This window comes from Symphodus melops (genome assembly GCF_947650265.1).
Source record: "Symphodus melops genome assembly, chromosome: 7".
Lineage (NCBI taxonomy): Eukaryota > Metazoa > Chordata > Actinopteri > Labriformes > Labridae > Symphodus > Symphodus melops.
The window spans coordinates 19993434-20016358 of record NC_136697.1 but is presented as its reverse complement, the minus strand read 5'-3'; the positions used below and the strand labels follow the sequence as shown (position 1 = coordinate 20016358).

Genomic DNA, 22925 nt, shown 5'->3' with positions numbered 1-22925 from the left:
AACCCTAACCCTAACCCATTTAATCTTACGCCATAGAGAATTTGAATGGAAGCACAGTTAACAACAATGGCTGATTAATTTTTAAGTTTTAAATGGACTTGTCTCCTTAGAGAACTTGGGAAGTGTTTAATTTGAATAAAACATGAGTATGAGTGCTATAAAGAATATTTATCTACCAGCACCATATTTCCATTTATTGTAGTTTAAGCAGGCTTTTATCTCAAAGTGTTTTCACATTGTGGTACGACCCATTTCCTCAAAGCACCATGTTTTTGTACATGTGCTGTGAGTCATTCATCAATGTCCTCACCACCTTAGACTTTTACCCCAGAGTAAAGTACCTGCAGCTCTACATGCCAAACATGATTCCTCTCGACTTTGTACAGGACATCTTTATGTCTTGATGTTTTATGGCGAAGAGGATAAAGGTCATGCTGAAGGTCGCTAAAAACAAAGATACAGCGAGAAAGAGGCCTGAGATGCGTGAACGAGTCCTCACGGCATAGAGGGAAGGGATGAATGGAGGAGGGAGTGGAAGAAGAGGAAGAATAGGTTATGACTAGGGGGGAGGCTCCCTTCCAACACTACACATGACAAACACCGGTGTGTAAAAACCATGCTGTAGGAGCGTGCACACAAACAAGCACACACCTTTGCGGGATTCTTACCTGTGAGTCAGGTCAGTGGGAGTCTCAAGAGCGAGAAGCACTAATCAGTAACAGTGTTATATGGCTGTGTTAATGTGTAACGTGGCCTCTAGACACCGTGCCCCTGGCCCAAGCACCTGCAGCCCCTTTTTACAGGCATCATCCACAGAAAGAACAAATAGTCTGAATGCTTCTTGGGCACATCGACTTTACACGAACCAGCTCCTTTTACGAATCTACAGGTGTAAGGAGAGAAAAGGAGGAAAGAAACTCTTGAGTTTGGAGGGTAGGGGCTATTATTGGAGCTCAAACTCTGGTATTAGCGCCATAAAGCCTTGGTACGCTATGTACACTTTAATTGCCACATTTTTCCTTCTTCTCTTCTCTTCTCTCCTCTCCTTTTCTCTTTTCACCACGTATCATTCAGGGTCATAGTAACAGGAGTGAATTCTTTCTGTCTGCCCGACTCCCCCACATGGCCTTCTGGCTTCACACACAAATTGTTATTTGAAAAACACCTCCGTCAAAATCCCCTGCTTTCTATCATCACTTTTCATCTACACAAAGACACACAAAAATATGGATGAGTACAAAATAAATCCTAATCCGAGAGAATGCCGCTCTTGCTTCTTGATAAATAGCGGCAGTATCTAATAAAGGCTCAGGTCAGGTTAACCTTATGGTGACCCCCCTGTTCTTTCTCCTGTTGTGACCTCTCTCCCCAGCTGGCCTGTTAGCCCATAGCTAATGCCAAGTCACACACACACACACACACACACACACACACGTGCAAAAATGTACCTGCTCATAGATCTTTCCAAAAATCACTCTCATCTTTCGATAATTGGTTTGTGGACTCTTTTCATTCAGTATGTGTAGAATTGAGCGAGTCTCAAAGTCCAAGAGCTTGATGCGAGCATGCTGGCAGTGACATCCAGAGCGCACTAAGGCAATGTTAATGCTTCTCTTCCCGGGCAGTTGGAGGTGTGTGTGCGGTCTGTGCACAGTGCAAACAGACCCTTGTACCGAGGAGGCTATGCTAGAGCACTCTGCAGTGTAAAAAAAATCTGGGTTAATGTCTGTTTCTCTCTCTAAATTGTTTTTTGATAAGGGAATATCTCGAGATAAGTGTTGTCACTATCCTATCTGAAAACCGGAAGCCCGTTTTGATAAATCTGCCCTGTAATCTAATGAGAGTCATGGGCAGTAGCTAACATGGTGTTAACATTGTCTGTTGGGCTGAGTAGGAGGGAAAGACACTGAAAGTCATAACATATATAACATCTTTACACGGACTGCTGCTTTAGTTCTCGTCAATTTAAAGTTATACTGATGGCCTTTGGTTGACTGATTACCGTTAATTTCTTTCACAGCCCCAGTTAGTTTATGTGTCCCATTTTATTAAGAAAAAAACTTCCAAGGCCTCTTTAATAATTCAACATTCATGATTTAATTAATTAATTAATTAATTATTATTTGACATTTATTTGCATAAAGTGAGTTATCTTTTTATTATAAGTAACACGTGGAATGAATATGTTCCTGGTTTATCTTCACATGAACACTGTGGAGAAGTGGGAGGGAAAAACAAAAAGGATATTATTGTTTTGGTTCTTTTGAGGGATTGGCTGTTAGTTATAAGGACAGGTTGGAATATAATCGCACTATTTTTCAGCCATTTATACCAAACATTTGACAAATGATTTAATGAAAATAAAGTGTACATTTCCCAAAGGTTTATGAGCTACATTGTCAGTAAATACAAGTTGGACAATGAAAAATATGTTAACACGGGCGTTATCAGACTCAGAATTCTTTTATTGTCATTGTTCCTCCTTCAGAGCACAATGAAATTAAAAATAGCAGCTCTCGTAAAAAGAAAAGGAAACAGTGCAAGATGCAACTTGCAAGACAGGGCAAGAGAAGAGGTAGTCAAAAATATATGTGCAAATAATGTATGATGTATGAGAGAAATATATATATTTATATTTGCAAATAACATCAGGGATGAAGATATTATTGGCCAGACCAGTTAGGAAGATTATATTATGACCTTTGACCCCTTAATGATTATTGTACATTAATTTGCATTCTGTACCGATTTGATTGTGAACCAGTGTATTTTTTGGCTCCTCATCATTCTTCCTCATCAATGACCTCCAGACTTCTTCTGGTGACAAAACACTCTGACTCTCTGAGCTGGAGGTGAGCAGCCCGCCAACCCACCCCCGCTGCTGACCTGGGCTCCCAGGGGTTGGTGTTAAGTAAACTTTGTCAGCGACACAACGATCTCCAGCAGAGAACTGTCTCTCTGCTCATCAGGAGACCCTCTCCATGACCCCCGCCTTGGCATTCCTTTGCCAACCAACCTCCCAAACCCACCTCCTCTTCTTGTCTCCTGCCCTCCCCCGTCAGCCCCGCAATTCGTCCGTCACCTCGTGTCCTGCTCTCAGTCCCAGCGGTCCGTGCGGTCGGCTGGTGTCTCCTCCGTTGGAGACAGCCTATCAGGGGCCTCACGTCATCTGTCTCCAGGACCTGACTGGCAGGTCAACCTCAGAGATTACCAGCTACTATCAGAAAAGGGTGGAGGGGGGTTGTCTGTCCTCCCTAAGTGGATGCTCCTTTCTCTCACCATAACACTGGTAGGGAGCTGCTTTAGGCCCCTGAAACTCTATTGTGGCATTTTATCTGTCTGGGAGCAGCTCTGTTGATATGCTACAAGGTCTGCAGGGACGGAGTAGCAGACAGTGACAGATACCAACTATCTCAGCCAGCGTAGACTTAGAAAGGCCAGAAAACCTCAAGCATTACTGGTCTTTGTAATAAACATCTAGCAAAATGACACTGGCCTATCCAAAGTCTTCACAGAGAGAGCTAGGAAAATTGGTAGCCTGCTATCATAGTCCAGATGCCGCTTTCCCAGGCCACGTTAAGACCTTCACCCCTGATTTCAGCAAGCTGTATTTTTTTTCTTTATGAGGATTTTCATTTCACTCTGTTGTGGTCATTTCACACCTAAGCACTTAATATGAAGGAAAAGCTAGCATCATAGCTTGATGGTTGAGTGGAGTGATATTAACAATGTAGAAGTTAATACAATGCAAACTGAAAAAAATGTATTTTATTCATCTGATAAATAGCCTATTGTTGTTAATTATGATTACAAGTGTTTTGATTCACCATGTGACGGGATCCGTCTTATTTTCAGTTCTTTTGTTTGAGCCTTTTACTTTTAGTTTGTTCCATCCGTTTACCTCTGTTCCTCTCTAAATGCTAGTGTATTTGTTGTATCTGTCCATCACTTCTTCCTCTCTAAATGCTGATTTATGTATTTGTTTTTTGCTGCTATATAAATAAAGTTAGGCTATTATTACTATTTGTTGTCCTCAAAGATCATACTAAATATGTCTGCAAAAAAGCCAAAACAAAAAAAATGATTTGCTCTACAGACTAATTTTGGTTGGAGTAGATGAATTCTTGTTTTTTGTTTCTGTAATTTTAAGTGTCCTGAAGTAGGCTACTGTAATACCACATAGCACTGTACAGATGTCTGTCCACTTATTGAAATTTATACTGCGACCAAATAAAAAAGTCTCCAGAGACTAAATGAATTAACCTATGGAAAAAAAATCAAAAAATTTTAAGGCGGTGTTGACTCCACTCTCTGAACAGTGTATATGAACTATTACCATCAAATCTGAGATGCAAGGTCTCAAATTTTAACAAGTTCAGACTGAAACACTCTTTTCTCCACCAGCCAATCCTAAAATGCAATATAGAGCTTAAAACCTAATCAAAAGTAGGTTGAAAGCCTCTGATTATTTGTCCAATTTCAGGGTTTTTCGAACAATCAAGTCATACCACTCAATCAATCAATCAAGCCCTGTTGACTCTAGAAAAAAAACAAAATCTGCATACCTGAGGGACTGTGCCAAAATACACATACCTTTAGCTAGTTCCATTCGATAGCTAATTATAAAGCTACAGCTACCTTAAATGTTCAATAATTATCAAGCTATAGCTAGTTTAGGTTAAGTACTTCAAGCAACTAGCTTGATGCTGTCCAAAGCTAACAAAATCTGCCATGGTATGTAGCCTACTTAAATTTGCTGTTAAGTTTGCTGTTCTGAGAGCCAGCTTGCTTTGTCCCAAAGTTTTTTTGTGTTTTTTTAAAAAAAAGGACCTTTCTTAAAAAAAGACTTTCATTTAAATGTTGCTAATATTTTATTTTTAGCTTAGTGTGACAAAAATAAAAAGGGGTATGTGTTTGTCACTACATGTTGCTCTTCTACAAGTTTTTGTCTTTAGGCTCAGTAACTGGGCTAACAGCTGCCAGCTGTAAATGTGTTAACTGACATGAAAATTGCATTGAAAGAAAGTGAGTAAACCCGCCTAAAGTCTTTATTTTTTTTAAATTTATTTTTCAAATAATTAGTACAGCCTCCTTGTCGCCTCTAAGACTTTTTTCTTGTCAATGGAGCTTGCTTTCTGTTTGGTTTTTCTTTAAAAAAAAAAAAAGGTCTTTCTCTCTGCCAGGTGGTGTGAAGCTGCCTCACTCTCAAGCACTCGTCATTGCTCTCTGTCTAGAACATGGAGCCCTGGGATATTTGTGTATCATGTATTGATTTGGAGGTACAACCCTTGGCTGTAAAACAAAGATAAAGAAGTTAGGCATTAACTATTTTTTTCCAGGGGTCATTTTGTGCCTGTTTCACATAGTTGGAACCCACCTGGAGAAAAAAACACACAAAATGCCTGCCCGTGTGATGGACTCTGGAGTATTGATTTTTCCTCTCTGAACAAAAAAAGGCCTTTGCAGTCAGTATTTCTCTCTGAGCTCCGATAGTGCTGCTACATTCCTGTCTACTCCCTCCAAGGTTACTGCTTGCTCGGCAGAGGCGAGCACCTGTCAGATGTCGGCTTGTTTTGTTACACAACGTGTCTTTGTAGCATTTGCTGCCTCTACAGAACCCCCTTTTTTTCCAGTAATGGAAAGAAATAGTACGAAACAAAACGCCTTGCTCTGGGGAATCAGCAAACCCTGGCATGGGGAGTTTCCTTGTTGTCTCTATCTGAGTTCACAGGGATTACAAACTGTCGAACTCTCTACTCGCATGGGGTTTAAATACTGATCCCAAAGCTGACCTTGTTTGGAAATCGTCACCTGGCACCATGCCAGAAGATGGTGTCTTCAACACCACCATGTTTGCTTAGTTGAGGGTTAAATGTGATAAAGTTTGCACTTGTTGATTAAGCATGTCTACCCCATTGTTTTACATAGAAGTAGAGGTGAGAAATTCATCACATCTGAACAGAGTTCTCGTTTAAATACTTACTTTTTTGAAGAATGTGCTTGTTGCCCTCATTTCAAAGTGTAAAATGTGTTTTTTTTTAAAGAAATACATCAACTTGTTCTTTAAGTTTTTCACTGCAATGACCCTTTGATTGATTTATCTTACCATTTTTACGTGGCTGCAAAGTACTGCTCTGTTTTTGTTTGTAATCTACCCCATAAAATTAATAGGTTACAGTATTTCTAACCCCGTCAGGAATCTTTCAATCTCAGCATCAAAAGCACTTGACAGTTTACTGCCCAGGCAAAGGTTGCACCTCCACCGTTTTATAGAATTATTAAGTAAGCAATTATGATAACCCACTGTTTTAAAGATAGTAGGATGATAAGGTTCTGCTAAACTCACACTGTAGTTTGCCCTCACGCTGCTCTTCCTGAGGAGAAAATCAATACCGCTTTGCACTCAGGCCACTTTGTCTCCTCATCATGCTAAGTATTTCTTTTACTTGTTGAGTATTAAAACCTCCACATGATACCAAGAAAAGAAGAGAAAAGAAAAATATTATCATAATGGGAGAGATACACCTTGTTTGTTTCTACACAATGTAATGACCCTGCTTGGCTATTTTATCAAAGCTCATAAACCTTGAATGAGTATATATTGATAAAGACTGTTTAAAGTGTCATTGGAACGATAACATTTGCACTGTAAATGCGGCACTCAGGCTCCAGCTTCAATCGTGCTCATGATAAGAACGGCAGTGAATGGAGCCACAAGCAATAGGTCAAAAGCCACAGAATATTAAGTTTGTGCATGTTTGGAGAAAAGTTTTACTTTGCCTGAACAATTTTATAAATGTTCCTAAAGCACCTCAAGAAATACCTAGAGGCCTGATAATAAGACTGTAATAGGAAACTATTTCAATATGATTAATGTAAAAAAAAATCCAATCGATTAAATAAACTTAACCATAAGTAAATTAAGCATTTGCAATCAATTAATATCTAATTAAACTTAATTGAAATGCTGTGGGAGGACCAGCGGCTGTGTGTATATTGTTACCACAATCAAATTAAGTTATGCTACTATTAGAAACTGCAGATATATGCAAACTACAAGGGAAATAACAAATTCTATGTTCTTAAATAATAAAAGAAAATTACATACTAGAAATAATAAAAATACATGTATTTTGAACAAGTGGCTACATTTCGTGTCTACATACACAGAGCTTAAATGAGAGTTGTTTGTGTTAACCCTCTCCTCCTATATGCATTAATAACAAACAGGCACCATAGAGAAAGATGGGCGAGTGGTTTGACACTTTGCCCTGATCAATATCAATAAAGCAATCAGCATGTCAGGGGCCTATATGTTGTGAGGAGGGACGTTTTGCAGAGTATGACTGACTTTATGGCTTTACTGTGGAGGTGGAGTCGCAGCGTTCAGGTAGGCTACACTTAACCCCCCGTGCAAACTCACAAACACATGCGCGGTTTTTTTATTGCATTTGGAGACACTGAGTGACATAAAGTTATTCCCTGAACATTTACGACCTGTTTATCCTAAACTTTAGCCTGAGCATACATAATGCTGCAGATTAAGACAGTTTGGCTTATTCTGCAAGTACAAAACAAAACACATTATGACCTCATGTTGAATAATGTCCCCATTTGTCTTTCCTAAAGTCTAATAATGTGGTCTCAGAGAGGAAATCCTCGGGCCCTTCCCTTCTTCTCTGGCCTCTGAAGAGTCTGTCCAGACAGCCAGATTGCACTTTGCTCAGTCAGCCCGACCATAAACTCAAACAATAAATTCAGCCTGACTTCTGAACTGAATGACATGAGAGAGAGAGAGAGAGCAAGACACAGGACCTTCAGACAGTCAGCCATCGATTCGTCCAACATGGAAGGAAAGCCCAGGTGGCCAAAACAGATGCAAAGAAGAAGCGTGTCCCCTTCTGTTTATCAGTGTGAGCCGTCAGAATCCAGGGAAGAATTGATTTCTGTACCTAAAGGTTTTGTTTAGAAAAACAAAGACAGTGAGAACAGGAAGTCTACAAATTACAGATACTGTATGTTTTAAGAAATGTGCTGCAAATGGCAACAAATCAAAGTCCAATAACAAAATCACTACCAATTGAATTGTCATTTTTGTTCTTCTAAAAGAGAGAAAACATGCTTGACCCAAATGTACATTTAAAATGAGAACCAATAAAGAATCTAAAAAGACATTTTTATATTCTATTATTGGTTTTATGTTTGACCTGGCCACTATAATGTAAATCACTTAATTATATGATTTTAAATTTAGCATACAAACATTTGAATATAATAGATGCTTTAGAACAATTGCTAATAAAGATAAGGGTGCCTTCTTTTTCTATTGTTTGTCTCTAAGTTCGTCAACACCTCTCATTTAAATGGTCTCCACCCACATACATGTACAATAAGCCCCACTTCTCCCCTAAGCAAAGACAATGCAGATGCTATTGATGTTTTGTGCTGAGATTTGGAAATATCACAAACTGATTACAATTAAAATATATTATTTTGAACCAAGGCTTCAGGACGAAAGGAAACCACACAAACAGTTTGTTTTTTTTCAAATGGAAATGATGTAGTGAACTTTTTGTTGAACTCTCTGGTATGATTACTTAATGCTGAAACCGTGATTGGATTCAAATTGTTTCTGGCAGTGAATTCACATTAGGTCATCTTATGTTGAAAGTTTAAGTTCTGTATTAAGATTCACTAAATGTAAGTCAATGTTTTTTGTCAGCCAAGGTGAGAATCCGCAACTTTGTTTCAAGGTGAGCTCTGGAAAAAATCTAAAAGAAACAACTGTCAGATGAATGATGGTGTCTATGGTGAACAGCGAAATACATTTTTGTTTATGTGGCCTTTGCGGCACACCTAGGAGCAAAATCAATAATTAAAGACACCTTCAGTATTTAGTTGTTGGATGTACTGCCACCTTGTGCTCTGCTCTCAAACCTGCAAGGGAAACACATGCGTAGAGTTTATTTTTACAGTTAAAGTTGAGAGAATATTTTCATTTCTGTCAGACCATAACTTCATGCAGTGCCAAGGGCAAAGCCTCAGGGATGTGGGGGTGTGGACTTTTCCTCCCCTGTGGCATGCTCTCTCCACAGGCTGATGAATTTCACCGACCCTTCTCAGTGATCACAGCAGACTTGCAGCAGGGTCACAGTCATTTTCCTGATCTGGGCAGCCCACTCTCCTCTCCAGGGGTTCAATTCATCTCTATCTGCTGCTCAGTGAAGCCTGCAGTGCCAGGCCACCGTCACTTACACCCTGCTGGGGGTTGGAGGATTAGCCGACCCCCTGGTGTGGGAGTAACAACCCCTGCAGTCCAGTCAGCAAACACTGCAGCCCTTAAAGCAGCTAAAACCTGCAGCCGTGGCGGTCAGGAATCCTCCCCAGGACCAGGCTGGGAGCAGGGAGAGAGATAGCGGCGTCTCCAGCGCCTGACAGTCAGTCAGCATGGCGAGGCTGCTCTGCAGTCAGTCAGAGTGATTGACAGGTAGCCTGGTCCTGAAATTCACCTCTGAATATTTTTTACTTAGCCTGCAAAATATTTTAAAGGTTTAAATATATCTACTGAATTAAGCAGAACAAAAACCTGCAGCTATTTTTCAAATCTTGAAAATGCATGCGCAACTTTTGTTTGATATTAGAGTATTCTGTTTTTTGACGCAAACAAGAGTCTTTTAAGCCACAAGCATTCCCCATAATAGTTTAAAACTATCTGTAATCAAGAAAATAAGTAGATGGATACAAAAACTGCAACGCTGCTTAGTTATATAGGTTGTGTAATAAAAAAAAGTTACACCCAAAAAGTTCTTTTTTTGTTTTACCTTGTTCTGGATAACTTGAGGTGGACAGCTGATGTCTTAACTGTGTAGCTGTGTTACAGTGCATCACTCTGCTTATATAACTAGCAATACAAAATCAGTCAGATTTGCATACAAGTAGCATTAATTAGTGTGTCAGTCACACTGATACAGACTTGTAAAACAAGGTAATTTAAAAAACAAACATGCATACATCTCATTTTACATTCTCACTCTATTCTTAAGTGTTAACTTTTCTCTTGAGTAAAACCAGGTGAGCTCATCTGTTAAAAAGACAGCTACAAGAGTACAGGATGTAAAAGTAGCACATAGTGTTCACAGGCCTGGTGCCAACTCACAGAGATCTGAATGGGGCATAAAGAGCCTGCTGTACATTACAGTCTGTGTGCATTGATGAAGTGAGAAGATGACAACATGATGAATATGTTGTTATGGGCAGCTGCATGTGAACCATGAGCCCAAAGATGTCCAGCAGTCAATGAGTTGGAACGTAAACAGCCTTTGGTCATAATTTGTTAGTGCTAGGTGAGATGTCCGCTTGTCACAACGCTCAGTGGAGAAGATGCATCACTGTTTGTGTTTCACTCATCGCTCCTGAGAAGGGTTTTCTTTTTTTTTTTTTTTCTCTCCTCCTGGTTCTTTCTGATTACTGACCTATCACACGCTGGTGCTGAGTCATTATTAGGTGTGAGCATTTTCAATTACCTCACACCTCCCATCTCTGCCACGCTGTCTCCTCTGTGAGGCAGACGCTGCACAGCAGGAGAAGAGCAACACAATGCTAATTTGCTACTCAAAAAAAAAAAGAAAAAACCTAACTAAACCAATGAGCTCAACTTGAAAATACGAACAAAGCTAAAGCAGAAGGACAAGTTTTAAAAACATACTCCTAAAGTGTCATGGTTCATTGAGAACTTTATTTCAGCTATATAGTTGTTTTAAAAGCACTTGTTAGCAATACAAACCGAACAGTTTTCATGATACATGTCGTACTGCTTATGTCAAACATTCATGCCAAAGAAAATACAACTGATACATTTCCAACAGGACAGTTACAGGTAAATTCAAATAAAAAGTACAAAATAAAAAGTCTTTCATTACAACAATAACAAGACAACTCTACCATAAAGCGTATTAGTGCTTCTAGCTTTTAGATTTATCATGACCAATGAAAAGAATCAAAATTGTACTCAATAAAAGAAGTCGCTTTCAGTCGTAAAACAAAAATACAATGCTTGTATACCGTTGCAAAATTCCCACCGAGCAAAGCAAAGCGAGTCACCTTGCTGAGTCTCCAAACGGGTAACTGCCCTTTAAAAAGAGGCAAGGCAAGGACTGTCTCTTTAAAAAACAAAACAAAAAAAACCCTGATATATATATATATATATATATATATATATATATATATATATATATATATCTCATTAGCTTTCCTCCCAAATAAAACACTGGTGTGAAGATGCGTGACACTTTGGACAACAAAATGTCTTTTTTTGTTTGTTTTACAAATGCTTCTACAGATGATTGCTAGCGCTGACAAAAGCAAACGGAAAACATCACAAACACGTCAACATTTCTATCAACGCAGAATGTTTGAGAGATTTTGAGGCTACATATTAGGAAGGCAGTGAGACCTATAAATCCTATCTTTTTGGGCAGCAATACAAAATAATTTATTCTACATATTATCTCGATGTTCTAATAGATTGTATTCTCTAGCTCAATAAATGTTGATTTTGAGAAAAGGAAAATACACTTAAATAAAAAAAAGTAATACAGAGTAAAGAGCACCTTATCCCCATACAAGTTCTTTCACGAGTCGATTTTTGGAAGCAAATGGCACAGAGTCATCAATGGTAAAATAGCAATGCTTGTTTTGTTTTTTGTTTTTTTTTCTCAGACAATACCACAAAATCTTGATGGTTTAACACCTAGTTGTGACGAGATACTCTTGTTACAGAAGTGTTTGCATCGTGGGACTTTGTGTGCACAACAAACAACAGGAGCAGATCACTCGACAGAAGCTGAATGAGTTTGTCTTTTATTGTTGAATCCTGACACGGCGTCTCGGGTGTTCACAATCAAACGAGTGTTGCGACACCGCCGTTGTTCGTGGTACAGCTCGGTAAACAGTGCGTGGGTGTGGCGTTGCTACCTGGCAGTTACTCCAACTTCATCCGAGATTTATCACTGAGCCGAAGTGGATCTCTGGAGTCAGGAAAACCGCATATATCCTGACTCAGCTTCTTTTTTTTTTTTTAGTGCAAAACTGCCAACATCTGGTCTTAAACTTAAAAGGCCGGTCGGCGTACAGCGTGACACAACAGCCAAACTGATCACACACGAAGCTTAAACACTCACTGAAACTTTTAAAGTGGTGCAAAAACAGTAACGTGTCACAAACTTACCATACTGTCATGAAAACTGAAGTACTTAAAAAAATCCACACCTGGAGCTCCCAATACCAAAAGACGTGCATAAAGATTTACAAATATAACAAAATTCGACAGCAGCTGGCAACGACTGCGACAGATGCACGACAACTTTGCATGAAAGGTAAAAGGTCGAGCTCCAAAACAACCTCCTCTATGTTTTTTGTTATTAGTGTTTTTCGAAGAGGAAATACAGATTTAGGACTCGCCCGTGCACTTTAATATCCAAGACCATGTGTCTGAAAGAGTCGTCATGGACTCAGTCAGAGGAAAGAAGCTTCACAAGTAAAACTTGACAGAGAAAGAGGAAAAAGATTACGGCAGGCAGAGAGAAAAAAATTAAGAAAAAAAAGGCAACGTCTGTGTTGCAAGCATCTTTCTGTCTGCTGAAAGGACACATGATGACAGCACAGCAAAAGTGATAAGAGTCAATTGATTTTTTTTTCTCCTTTTTTTTTTTGTGTGACAGGTATTCCATCTGAACACAATCAACCCATCAACAGAGCATTTGTTGTGTCCAATAAGACGCGAGGATGCTCTTAGCTGGCTGACTCGGGTGCTGTGAGGATGATGAGCAGCAGCAGCAGCAGCAGCAGCAGCAGCTGGTATGATTGTGGCTTTGTGGGCGTGGTCAGCATGGGCTTTAAGAGAAAAGAGAGAAAGTGAGTCTGTGGGGAGGGCGTGGGGCGTTCAGTGGGTCTAGTAGAGGAGGATGCGGCGCTCGATGGCCTTGCGGCAGATGGGGCACTCGCTCATTCGGTCCCCGCACAGCTGGCAGGTGCCGTGGCCGCACATGAAGATCATGTTCTTCAGCCGGTCCAGACACACGGGGCACATGGTCTGCAGACAGACGAGAGGAAGTGATCACAGGTCACGCTTTTGTTTCGAAAAAGTCATTTTCAACTTTTATGAACAGCACACCCAAAAGAGCCGCCGACTGTGCAAAGCACATAACCTTTATGACCCAGACGTCTCTTTGATGTCCCAACACTTTTCAGCAGCATTCATCACATCTCGGTTAACCATTACATTTTCACATACAGGAGTCACACCCTTCTTTACGTACCTACAAAACAAAGAGTGTCCAGCTGAGCTACATTCACCTTAAACGTTATTTTTGTTGTGGAAGTGGAAGCCTCCTGAGGGCCTGACTCACAAAAGGACTGCAACAGCTAAACCTTTGAAAATAAAGTCAAAAAGACCCAGTCTAATGTCCAAACCCTGCAAAAAGGTCAAAAGTCCATGTGCTGCAGAGCAAACAGCGTCTCTGTGCGCTGGTGATGTTGGCGTGTATTTAAATTATGCATTCACATTAAGAGAATTGCCCTATTTTCTGTGCAATCAGCCTCTTTGCAAAAAAAGCTCCCAATTCACAAACACCGCCGCTAATAGCTGCACACAGAGTGGAACATTGACAGTCTGTTGAGAGGAGGTGGTAACTGCACACAAATACTTTTAAGAGATGTCACAGGGGAAAGAAATAAAATAAAAATGTTTAAAGAGGGTCAAAAAGCATGTCAGTATTTTGACTGATAGACTGACTTGAAGCTAACTGGATGATTTGTTCATTTCCTGCCTTTCCTAATTTCTTTGTAAAAAGACTAAACAATGAAAATCAGTGATAAAAGTAGTTATTCCAAGCTCTAATTCCTGATTAAATAAATGTTCACTGATGCTTAATGTGCTCCATTGTCATTATCTGCTGTGAAACTGTAACATTTGTATTCATCACTGTTAGATTGGACATTCGCCATCTGTTTTTGTTTTCACCCCTGTCACACCCAACCAAATGGGAGCAAGCAGCCACTGACTCAAAGTCTGCTGCTAAACACTCAACAACATTTTTCACATTCACTGTAGCACATCTGTGTGGATTTTAAACTGCAGCCATGAGTGTCACGCCTGCTGATCTCTGCATTTTATACTAACCTGTTCTTTGATGTCCTGGAGCTGCTGCTGAAGCTTCTGCACATCGGCGTTGACGTTAGTGTTGTCCTTGTCTCTCTGCAGGCCCGGGATGTTTCCACTCGCTGTTTGGTTATAAAAGCAACAAAAAAAAAAAAAGAAAAAAGAAAGAAAAAGAAAAAAAAGAAAAAGAATAAGCAGGATAAGAGAGAAAAAAAATGCATCCTGTTACCAGTAAAGAGACGATAAACAGTTTGCACCGGAGGCATCATCAAAAATTCCCCCTCCTCATAATGAAAAAAAATTATGTGCTGCCAATAAAACAGAAAGGAAGCCACTGAAAGGTTGGCGTAATGAAACAAGCCGGGAGCTACATGACATCTGAAGCACGAGTTCTGTGTGGAAGCATGGATCAGGAAACATGCACTCTGAATTTCATTATGTTTGGCGGCTCAAACTTTGGCTCTGGCACTTTGTGTTGGCACTGCTGTCACTTTTCAATTAGGTGAATTTAGAAAACACACTTTGTAATCATTTGCTATGTAAAAAAAGCACAGGACAAAACCTCAATCATATTGTAGGTGAGAGAAGTGTATGCATGAGTACAATGATGGTGTGAATCTATCTATCTATCTATCTATCTATCTATCTATCTATCTATCTATCTATCTATCTATCTATCTATCTATCTATCTATCTATCTATCTATATCACACGTACACAGCATCAGCTTGCACAGTTCATGGTGTGTGTGTCACTGAAAGAGAAAGGGGAGGGGGTTGAAGGGAGGGGATCGGGCCAGGGCAGCACTGTGGGGAGCTCTTTGACCCGAGAAAAAAAAAAAAAAAAAAAAGGCAATCTGATAAGGGAGGGGATCATAGAGGTTATACTTACACCAACTTAGAGCCAGATTGTTGGGCTGGAGAAGATCCTGCGATCCCCCTGCCATAGTGTTAGAGCTCCCTGCTGGGAATGACCAGTCACAGTGTTATAGCAGGAGCCGTCCTCACCAAATCAAATGTTGGCTGGAGGACTGAAACTAGACTACAGCCTCGAAGGGAGGTTGAAAGAGAAAAATTTGAAAAGGAGTCGGAAACAAGGAGAGAAAGGGAAATTCTTCTACATAGAATTGTTCAATGCACAGCAGCGTCTTTAAGTTTTTGCAATCAGCCAATGCTAAAGCGAGGATCTCTAGTCTAGACCAAGTCTTTGAAAGCACAAAACATAAACTCATTGCTACACTTAAAAGTAGATTAAAGGGATTGTTTAGCGTGCCCTAGATTTACTTTTGGGTCAGACATTAATGTTAGTGGAATGAATGGGGAGGAGATAAACAGTCAATGCTGCCCCTTGCATGAGTGTTTGTTTGTTTGTTTGTTTGTTTGGTTGGATCGGCTTTAGTTTATATCATCTAGTAAGATTTACAAGCCAACAAGCGTGGAGAAGTGTGAAAGTGATTAATACAGGGAAAAACATGGGGATAGTGAACTTACAACAGTTTCCCTTTTAACTCAAAATAAAATGTGGAAAACACGATAGAAATAACACCCAGTGAGGAAGACGACTGAAGAAAAGGATATGGGCCAAAAACACAGAGTTTCAGTTTGGGGACAAGAGAATGGATTATAAATGCAACAAAAATATTGACATTACTTAACACAGTGTATGACTGATCTATTCATTGGACATCATGATGTCTGATTGTTGGTTCAACTCTAGATATGTAGGGCTTCTTCACAACTAAAAAAATAAATCCATGTCAATGTTTAAACTGTTCTTTTGTAGGTAATGTGTGTACTCTGACATCGTTGTCTTTTAATGCCGGTTGGCAAAACTCAATTTAGAAGTGGCTTCTGCTTATTTTCATCTGACGCACAAAATCTACATGCTGAATAAAGAGAAAGCAGCAAAGCGCTTCTGAAGCCTCTGTCCGTTCAGCCGCCATCTCTCTCTCTCAAGAAGCTGCTTCAAAGGACAGGAAGAAATGGATGCAGTGATTCAAACATGCTACATCTATCAAGAGGAAAAAAAACATCTGGGAAGTGGGATCGGCTAGTTCAAGCATCTGACTTGGCGATTACCGTTACGACTTTAATGAAAGAACAACAAAAAGACTATGTATCAGTGATGCAGACAAAGAAATCAAATGCAGAAGCAAAGCGGTAATAATGCAAAATATAAACAGGGCTAAAGTGGGAACTGAAAACAACAAAAAGAAGAAAAGAAAGAAGGATAAAGAAGGGAATTAAAAGGGAATGTGTGGAAGATTCACTCACTAAGGTCATCATCATCATCATCATCATCATCATCATCATCATCAGCGGCATCATCCTCCATACCTTTCCCTCCACAGCACAGAACAAAGGGGGTGCGGCGTTCCACCACAGCCCGGCACTGTACGCACTTCTTCATGAGGCTGGCACAGTCTGGTGAGAACAAAAAAAAAAGATTGAGTACCACGTCACAGCAGGAAAAAAATTAAATAAAAATCATACATTTTTTTTTTCTCCTTCTGTCTGAAAGCAGCTAAAAGAGTAAATGTCCAAACAGCGCTTGCAAATGTCGGGATTGTGATTTTTCTTGAAAGGATGGCGTGAAACTTACTCTCACAAGCGCACATGTGGCCGCAGGGCTGGAACAACACGGCTGCCTTTTTGTCAGAGCAGACAACACACTCCTCAATCTGAGGAAGAATTCAAACAAAGAAGGACTTGAAGGTGTCTGTCCGCTCTTCTTCATGCGTTTCTTTCTGGACAGGACAGGCCGCAGTGTTTGTTACCTTGGTTCTTGACTGGACCTGATCCTTGCAGATGAGACACTTCTTGACACGCGGCGAGCAGAGGGAGCAGGTGGCGATGTGTCCGCATGGCCCGAACAGAGTGTCCCTCTTCATGTCTGAACACACCATACACTCCTCCAGTGACTCGATGTTGCTGTTCAGAGACGGACTGCGAGTGCCCACCTGGCCGCTGCAACGGAGAGGATAAAACCGCGTTGTGTGAGCGCAGAGGAGAGTGCAAACAGGAAAAGGGCTGACAGAGAACAAAGAACACGGGGAGACAGAGAGAGACTAAAAAAAGAAGCAGGAGGCGGAACAGGAAACAAAGCTCGACATAAAACATTTTGAGCGAAGAAAGGAAATCAATAAGGTCGTCTGATGATTTTCCTGAGATCGTGCTTTCTTCTCTTATTTTTTCTCTCAGGTGTTCTTACAGCTGCTGTGTGTGCATGAAGATACTTTAAAGCTCTATCATGTAAGTTCATCCTTTTCATCCCATCAGCCACGGACTGCGTCTCGTTTAAAGACTATTTTAAAAACCCCAGGATTTCACTTTGACTAAACACTGAGTGTTATTTTTGTCCCCTGTACATGAAAGTCAGACCAAATGATAAATGAATGCATTACAGTTAAGGGCCAAAATCGAACCATTATTTTGAAATGTCAGACTGTTCACAAAAAGTGATAAGGAATGTGATCGTAAACAAACATATATCCAAAACAAAACAAAAACAAAAAAAGTTATGTCTTCATGTCTGTTTTTTTAAGCTAACAGCTTTAAAGCTTGAAGACTCTTATTTAAAAAATGAAAAAAAAAAGCAGCAGATCCTCCCATTTTAAGATGCTATAACCACTACATGTTTGACAAAAAAGAAAAATTAAATATGACATCAATTATAAACAGTATATTTGTGTTTCATTTTCTTTCATCCTAAGTCATTGTTTCATCTCTAGTTTGTAAAAAGCAGTAAACAAGATTTTTTTTTTTTTACCCTCTGGACAACTGAGGAGGATGATTACATTATTTTGGAGGATCTTTTGTCTGAGGTGACTGACAAAGACAGAGTACGCTCGCCGTTTCCCTGTTCCCAGTCTTCAGGCTAAAGCTATCAGCCACCAGGCTCCAGCTTCATATTTAACAGACAGACATCAGAGTGGTATTGATCTTTTCATATAACCCCTGACAAGAGAGACAAAAAGGTGTATTTCCCAAAATGTCAAACTATTCCTTGAAGGGATATTTACCTGCTCTTCTCCTTGTGACATTTGGCCAGAGCCTTGCAGAGGCTGGGGTCGGGACACAGGTCTAGAGGGGACTGGCCCTTCTTGTTACGAATGGTCAGGTCGGCTCCGTTGGCTGCCAGGAAGCAGGCGATGGATGCTGCGCTCTTCTTCTCTGCCCCCTGGGTGCCCAAGCCCATGATTAACTGCAGGAAAGGAAGACAGACACGCAAAGAAATGATGGACATGTCAGGGATTTCACTTTCTCACACACACAAAAGCCTGTTTTGAAGTTGAGTCCAGCGGGAAGACCGTCTCGTCTCCAGCCTCACACACTGGCAGCCCATTAATGCACAGAGTAAAGAGTCCTGATTTTCATATTATTCAGATGGCTGCAAGAGTTTAATTTAGATGAAGCATGTCAAAGTACTGTAAGATCACCACTAATTAGATAATCAAAGACATGCCTTCAGATGGCTGTCAGGCAGTGTCACCCCCGCCCCCCCCCCCCACTCACCCCACCTAAAATCTCATTAACTGTCCCGTCTCTCTTTCTCTCCCGTCTCCAGCTCATCACCTCCCCTCAGTCTACCAAAGCATCCCTCTCTCTCTCTCCGTGTCCTGCTATTTGGGTCTTCCATGTTTGATTGTCTTCAACTAGTAGCTTTTACATCTCTGCTGATGGAGCCAACGGGCCGACTAATTCAATTCTCATCTTCAGTGGAGGGAGGGGGCGGCTACAGAACAGTGACCTAACTGCACATATCTCAATTAGGCTTTCTGTCTGTCGGTTCCTCTCCTGTGCTGGGGCACCAGGGCGGGCAGGAAGGAGGAGTGAAAAGAAGGAGAAGGAGAAGAAGAAGAAGAAGAGGGAGGTAGACAGAAGCTGACAGGTAAGGGAAGTCTGCAGTGGCAGCTTGGCGCTTGTAGCCTTAAACTCCTCCCTGTAGGGATTAGTGATGTGGCGTTAACATGGAGAGGGTTCAGGTGTGACATGCTCCCTTTGGCCTCTCGAGGAGGACAAAGTCGTTCAGGCTGCTTGACTGCTCTGTGCTGGTGGTGGGCGACTGTCTGTGCACTGGACTGTCCAGTGACACGGATGACGAGGTACTAAGCTTCCTGTCTGAGTGTAGTCCGTCAAGGATGTTCACACGTCAGTGGTTCACGTTTCGATCTCCATACAGATGTGTAAATCCCTTTTTTTTTCAAACTGCAACTCTGCAAAAGCTCTATTATGGAGTCCACTCCACTTTGATTACCATGTAATATTGGTGTCCTTGTTGAGGGTTTGACAAGGCGTTGCTGCGGACGAGGGGCGTACAGTCCTGCCTTGAAACGGTGCTATGAGAATGCTTCAAATGGAAAGCTGAAGACAGTAACCCCAAAATCATGAACACTACATGTCCAATCATTGTTTACAGGGAGAACATACCACATACTGTTACTTGAAGGTCACAAGAAACGTGCCCTGGTGCTTTCACAAAATTACCTTTTGTCCAAGAGTCCTTTTTTTTTTTTTTGTTCGCTCTCAATATTCAGTTTTCAAGTGTTTCATTTGTGTTCTGTAGGCTCAAAAACTTTAACAGGTCAAACCAATTCTGCTGTGGCTCAGTTGGTCGTCTCTGAATTGGGGAGGGTTCATAAGCTTTTGTCAACAACGTATGAATGTGTATAAATGGGATTAGTTTCTCGTCATGATCCCTTTACATAGCACCCTCTGCCATCAGTGTTTGAACAGGTAGGTGTGACATGCGGTGTGAAAACGCTTTGAGCAGTCAGAAGACGAGAACAGTTCTGTACACGCTCGGGTCCACTGACCATTTTAAAAGGCTTGCTGTTCGTTAAAAGGGACTATGTGAATTGACTTAATAGAAGTACCTCCCTGCTCTTCGGTGAAACAGAACAGATCTGTTATTCCAGGATTACTCAAACTATTTTGGAAACTCCTGGTAATGACTTCTTGCCCTCTATAGCGCGGAGTGTACACACAGCAGCCGTTAGGTTTCATGTCTTTTTGTTTCTTGCTGAGAACAGCGATTCTTGTTAACGACTGCTCTTGGCTGTTGTTCCATTTTAATCTATGAACGCCTTTAAAACGGTGAGGCCTAAATGACACCTTAAGGAACCTCGACCTAGGTAAATGACTGTGATCGAGCAAGAACAGTGAGGTTAATAATAGATGTATACATACTGTGTTCTTGGAAGGTTCCCAGGGCTCCACTTTGCTGACGTCCTGCATATCTTGGAGTTGTCGCAATTGGGACAGCGTGTGGTGACGCAGTGCCTCGTGAAGTGGCGTGTCCCCGTCCTTGTCCTGCACATCAAGCTTGGCCTCTGCGCGCACCAGCAGCTGTCAAGAAAGAACACAAAAGAGGCAGTGAAACAGAAGGCCTAGAAACAACCATAAAACACCTTTAAATTTATGCAACAATGTAAATGCCAAAGTGCTGATTTATAAGGCATCTGCTAACAATGAACTGCCTCAGTGTTGTATTACCCAATTATGGAGTGCATTTTTTCTTGAGTCCACAAGATGGCAACGTGGCAATCTCAATCCAACACTACGCCAAATGACTCCAAGCAAGACACTGCCTCGGAGAGCATTTTACCGACACAGCATTAATCTGAAGGACCTCATACAACTGCAGGACATCCACCGGCGTAAATTAAATGAGGACTGCACTGATGTAAGAGTACAGTAAAGAAAAGGGAGGTGGGGTGGGGGCTGCAGAGATATCTAGAGCATGTTTGATGTGGAAATGAGAGTGGGTAAGAAATGATAAATGATACAAAAAGGAAGATGAGAAAGAAAAAGGGCCCACTGACCCGGACTATCTGGGTGTGTTGACGCTCCACTGCCAGATGTAAGGCCGTCTGCTGGTTGACATTCTGGATGTCCAAGCTGGCACTGCCCTGCGAAGTGACGGGACGAGAAGAGCAAAGGCACAACAGAAACATTTTTACATTGAAAAAGAATCACAAAGATGTGTGCATGTATAAACGACAACAGCAGAAAGACAGAAAACTATTCTCGTCAAGGTTAAGGAATTGTTCAGTTCATAAAAGACAGTTACAACCCTTCTGACTATTTTTGCCATGACTAAACCTTTCTATCATTTATTGTCATGACTAATAAAGTATCACCGAGGGGGGCTGAGGGGGGAAGCACCCTATAATGATGCTGCATGTGATTGTCATTTCCAATTGCAGACAAATCAACTGAGGAGATGTGGAGGGAAGATAAGCATTGTGATCAGGCAGTGTGTGAAATCCCCAAGTAATAAGACTGACTGGCTGGCTTGCTGGCGGGGAATCTGCAGTGCACCTTGTAGTGTGGTGCAATTTCTGAATAGAAAGCTGAGCCATCACTGCGAACCAGCCCCATTGCAGGGACTTGGAGAGAGAGAGAGAGCGAGAGAGAGAGAGAGAGAGAGAGAGAGAAAAAAAAAGGCCGTCCCCCAGTGAAAGGTAGCATGCACAGCAAGCGTTCATGCACTTGAATGTTGCAGCAACATTGCTGCCTTGCACCATATCCTAATTAACCCAGTTCCCACATGGTCAGGTGACTTTCCCCCCGTAAACTCCTGTATGTTTTATTCTTCGGAGAGTTACACCTGCAGTCTCAGAGGGGAAAGAAAGAGCATGGAGGTATGATGTGCAAGAGGAGGAGGATAGGAGGCCCCAACAGCACTAAAGAACACCCCTGGAGACCCTGTGAACCGTATGGATTCAATAAAAAAAAATTAATAAAAAAAAAGCAGTTAGAGCAGCTTCAACTGGTCTACAGCTTGCTGGCTGCAGGGAGTGCAGTGGAAGCTGCTCTTAATGGTCTCCTGTCAGCCAGAAGTGCAGGTTGAGCTAATGCAGGTATGCTCCAGGCTTCTTCGGGGCGCTCATAGAGTATGAATAACTGAAAATTGTTGTCAGTTAAAGTAATTAATCATGCATCAAAAGATCTGCCTGTGAGTGCTGCTCGTCTGTTACCTGGTGCACCAAAAGCTCCGCCACCTCCACATGGTTGTTGAGGGCAGCTAGGTGCAGTGCAGTGTAACCGTCGTCCTTCTTCTCGTCTACGATCCAAGGCCTCGGCAGCTTGGACAGCAGCACACGCATGGCACTAGAGAAGGAGACGACAGGGAGAGAGAGAGAGAGAGAGAGAGAGAGAGAAGGGGGACAAATGAGCGTTAGGATGGCCTGAAACAGAAACAGCAGGAGAAGGTTCAGGCGGTGCAGTCAATTTGAGAGTTTATGATATAAACTGCCAAAATCAATTCATGTCTGACTGACTATCTCAAGCAGAGTGTAAAAGCTTATGGAAAGACACAAGCTGTTGTAAGCAAACATATCACAGTGTCTCTACTGCTGATACACAACATATTCCAATGCACTCTCCTTTTTGCTTTCTTTCTTTCTTTTTTTTTTTTTTTAACAGTGGAGCATATCCTATTTTCTCACACAGGGACAAGAATACTAAACCAACTTAGGGAGGAGTTGCTTTCTCAAGCAGAGTGTTATTTACATCCAGCTTGGAGTGGTACAAGTGCTGTGTGTTATTTTAAAGCACACGCCCCCCCCCCCCCCCCCCCCCCCCCACCCCCCCCCCCCCCCCCCACCCCCCACCACCACCACCACCATCTCTTCAGTTCAAAAAGGGAAGCCACATTTCCCCCGGTGGTGTGCAAAGAGTGTCTATCATTGGGAGGCAAAATGGTAATTACACAAGATTTAGCTGCTTTCACTCAGGTACCCTCCTGGGTGAAAATCAGACAG

The 22925-nt window shown here is 41.4% G+C and overlaps 1 protein-coding gene across 5 annotated transcripts in view; it reads right to left on the bottom strand.

The window, feature by feature from the left end:
* Positions 1-10720: 10720 nt before the first annotated feature.
* mib1 (MIB E3 ubiquitin protein ligase 1) overlaps positions 10721-22925 on the bottom strand; it is a 52647-nt gene continuing 40442 nt past the window's right edge. For 2 of the 5 annotated variants that reach the window (XM_079349004.1, XM_079349005.1), the window contains 10 exons: positions 22140-22272; positions 20982-21068; positions 20347-20505; positions 18180-18361; positions 16935-17124; positions 16760-16838; positions 16432-16581; positions 15050-15121; positions 14180-14280; positions 10721-13090 (listed from right to left, as the gene is read on the bottom strand). In XM_079349004.1, the coding sequence (XP_079205130.1) occupies positions 12950-13090; positions 14180-14280; positions 15050-15121; positions 16432-16581; positions 16760-16838; positions 16935-17124; positions 18180-18361; positions 20347-20505; positions 20982-21068; positions 22140-22272 (1294 nt within the window). In that variant the 3' untranslated portion in view covers positions 10721-12949. The other 3 variants (XM_079349006.1, XM_079349007.1, XM_079349008.1) reach the window with 3 other exon arrangements.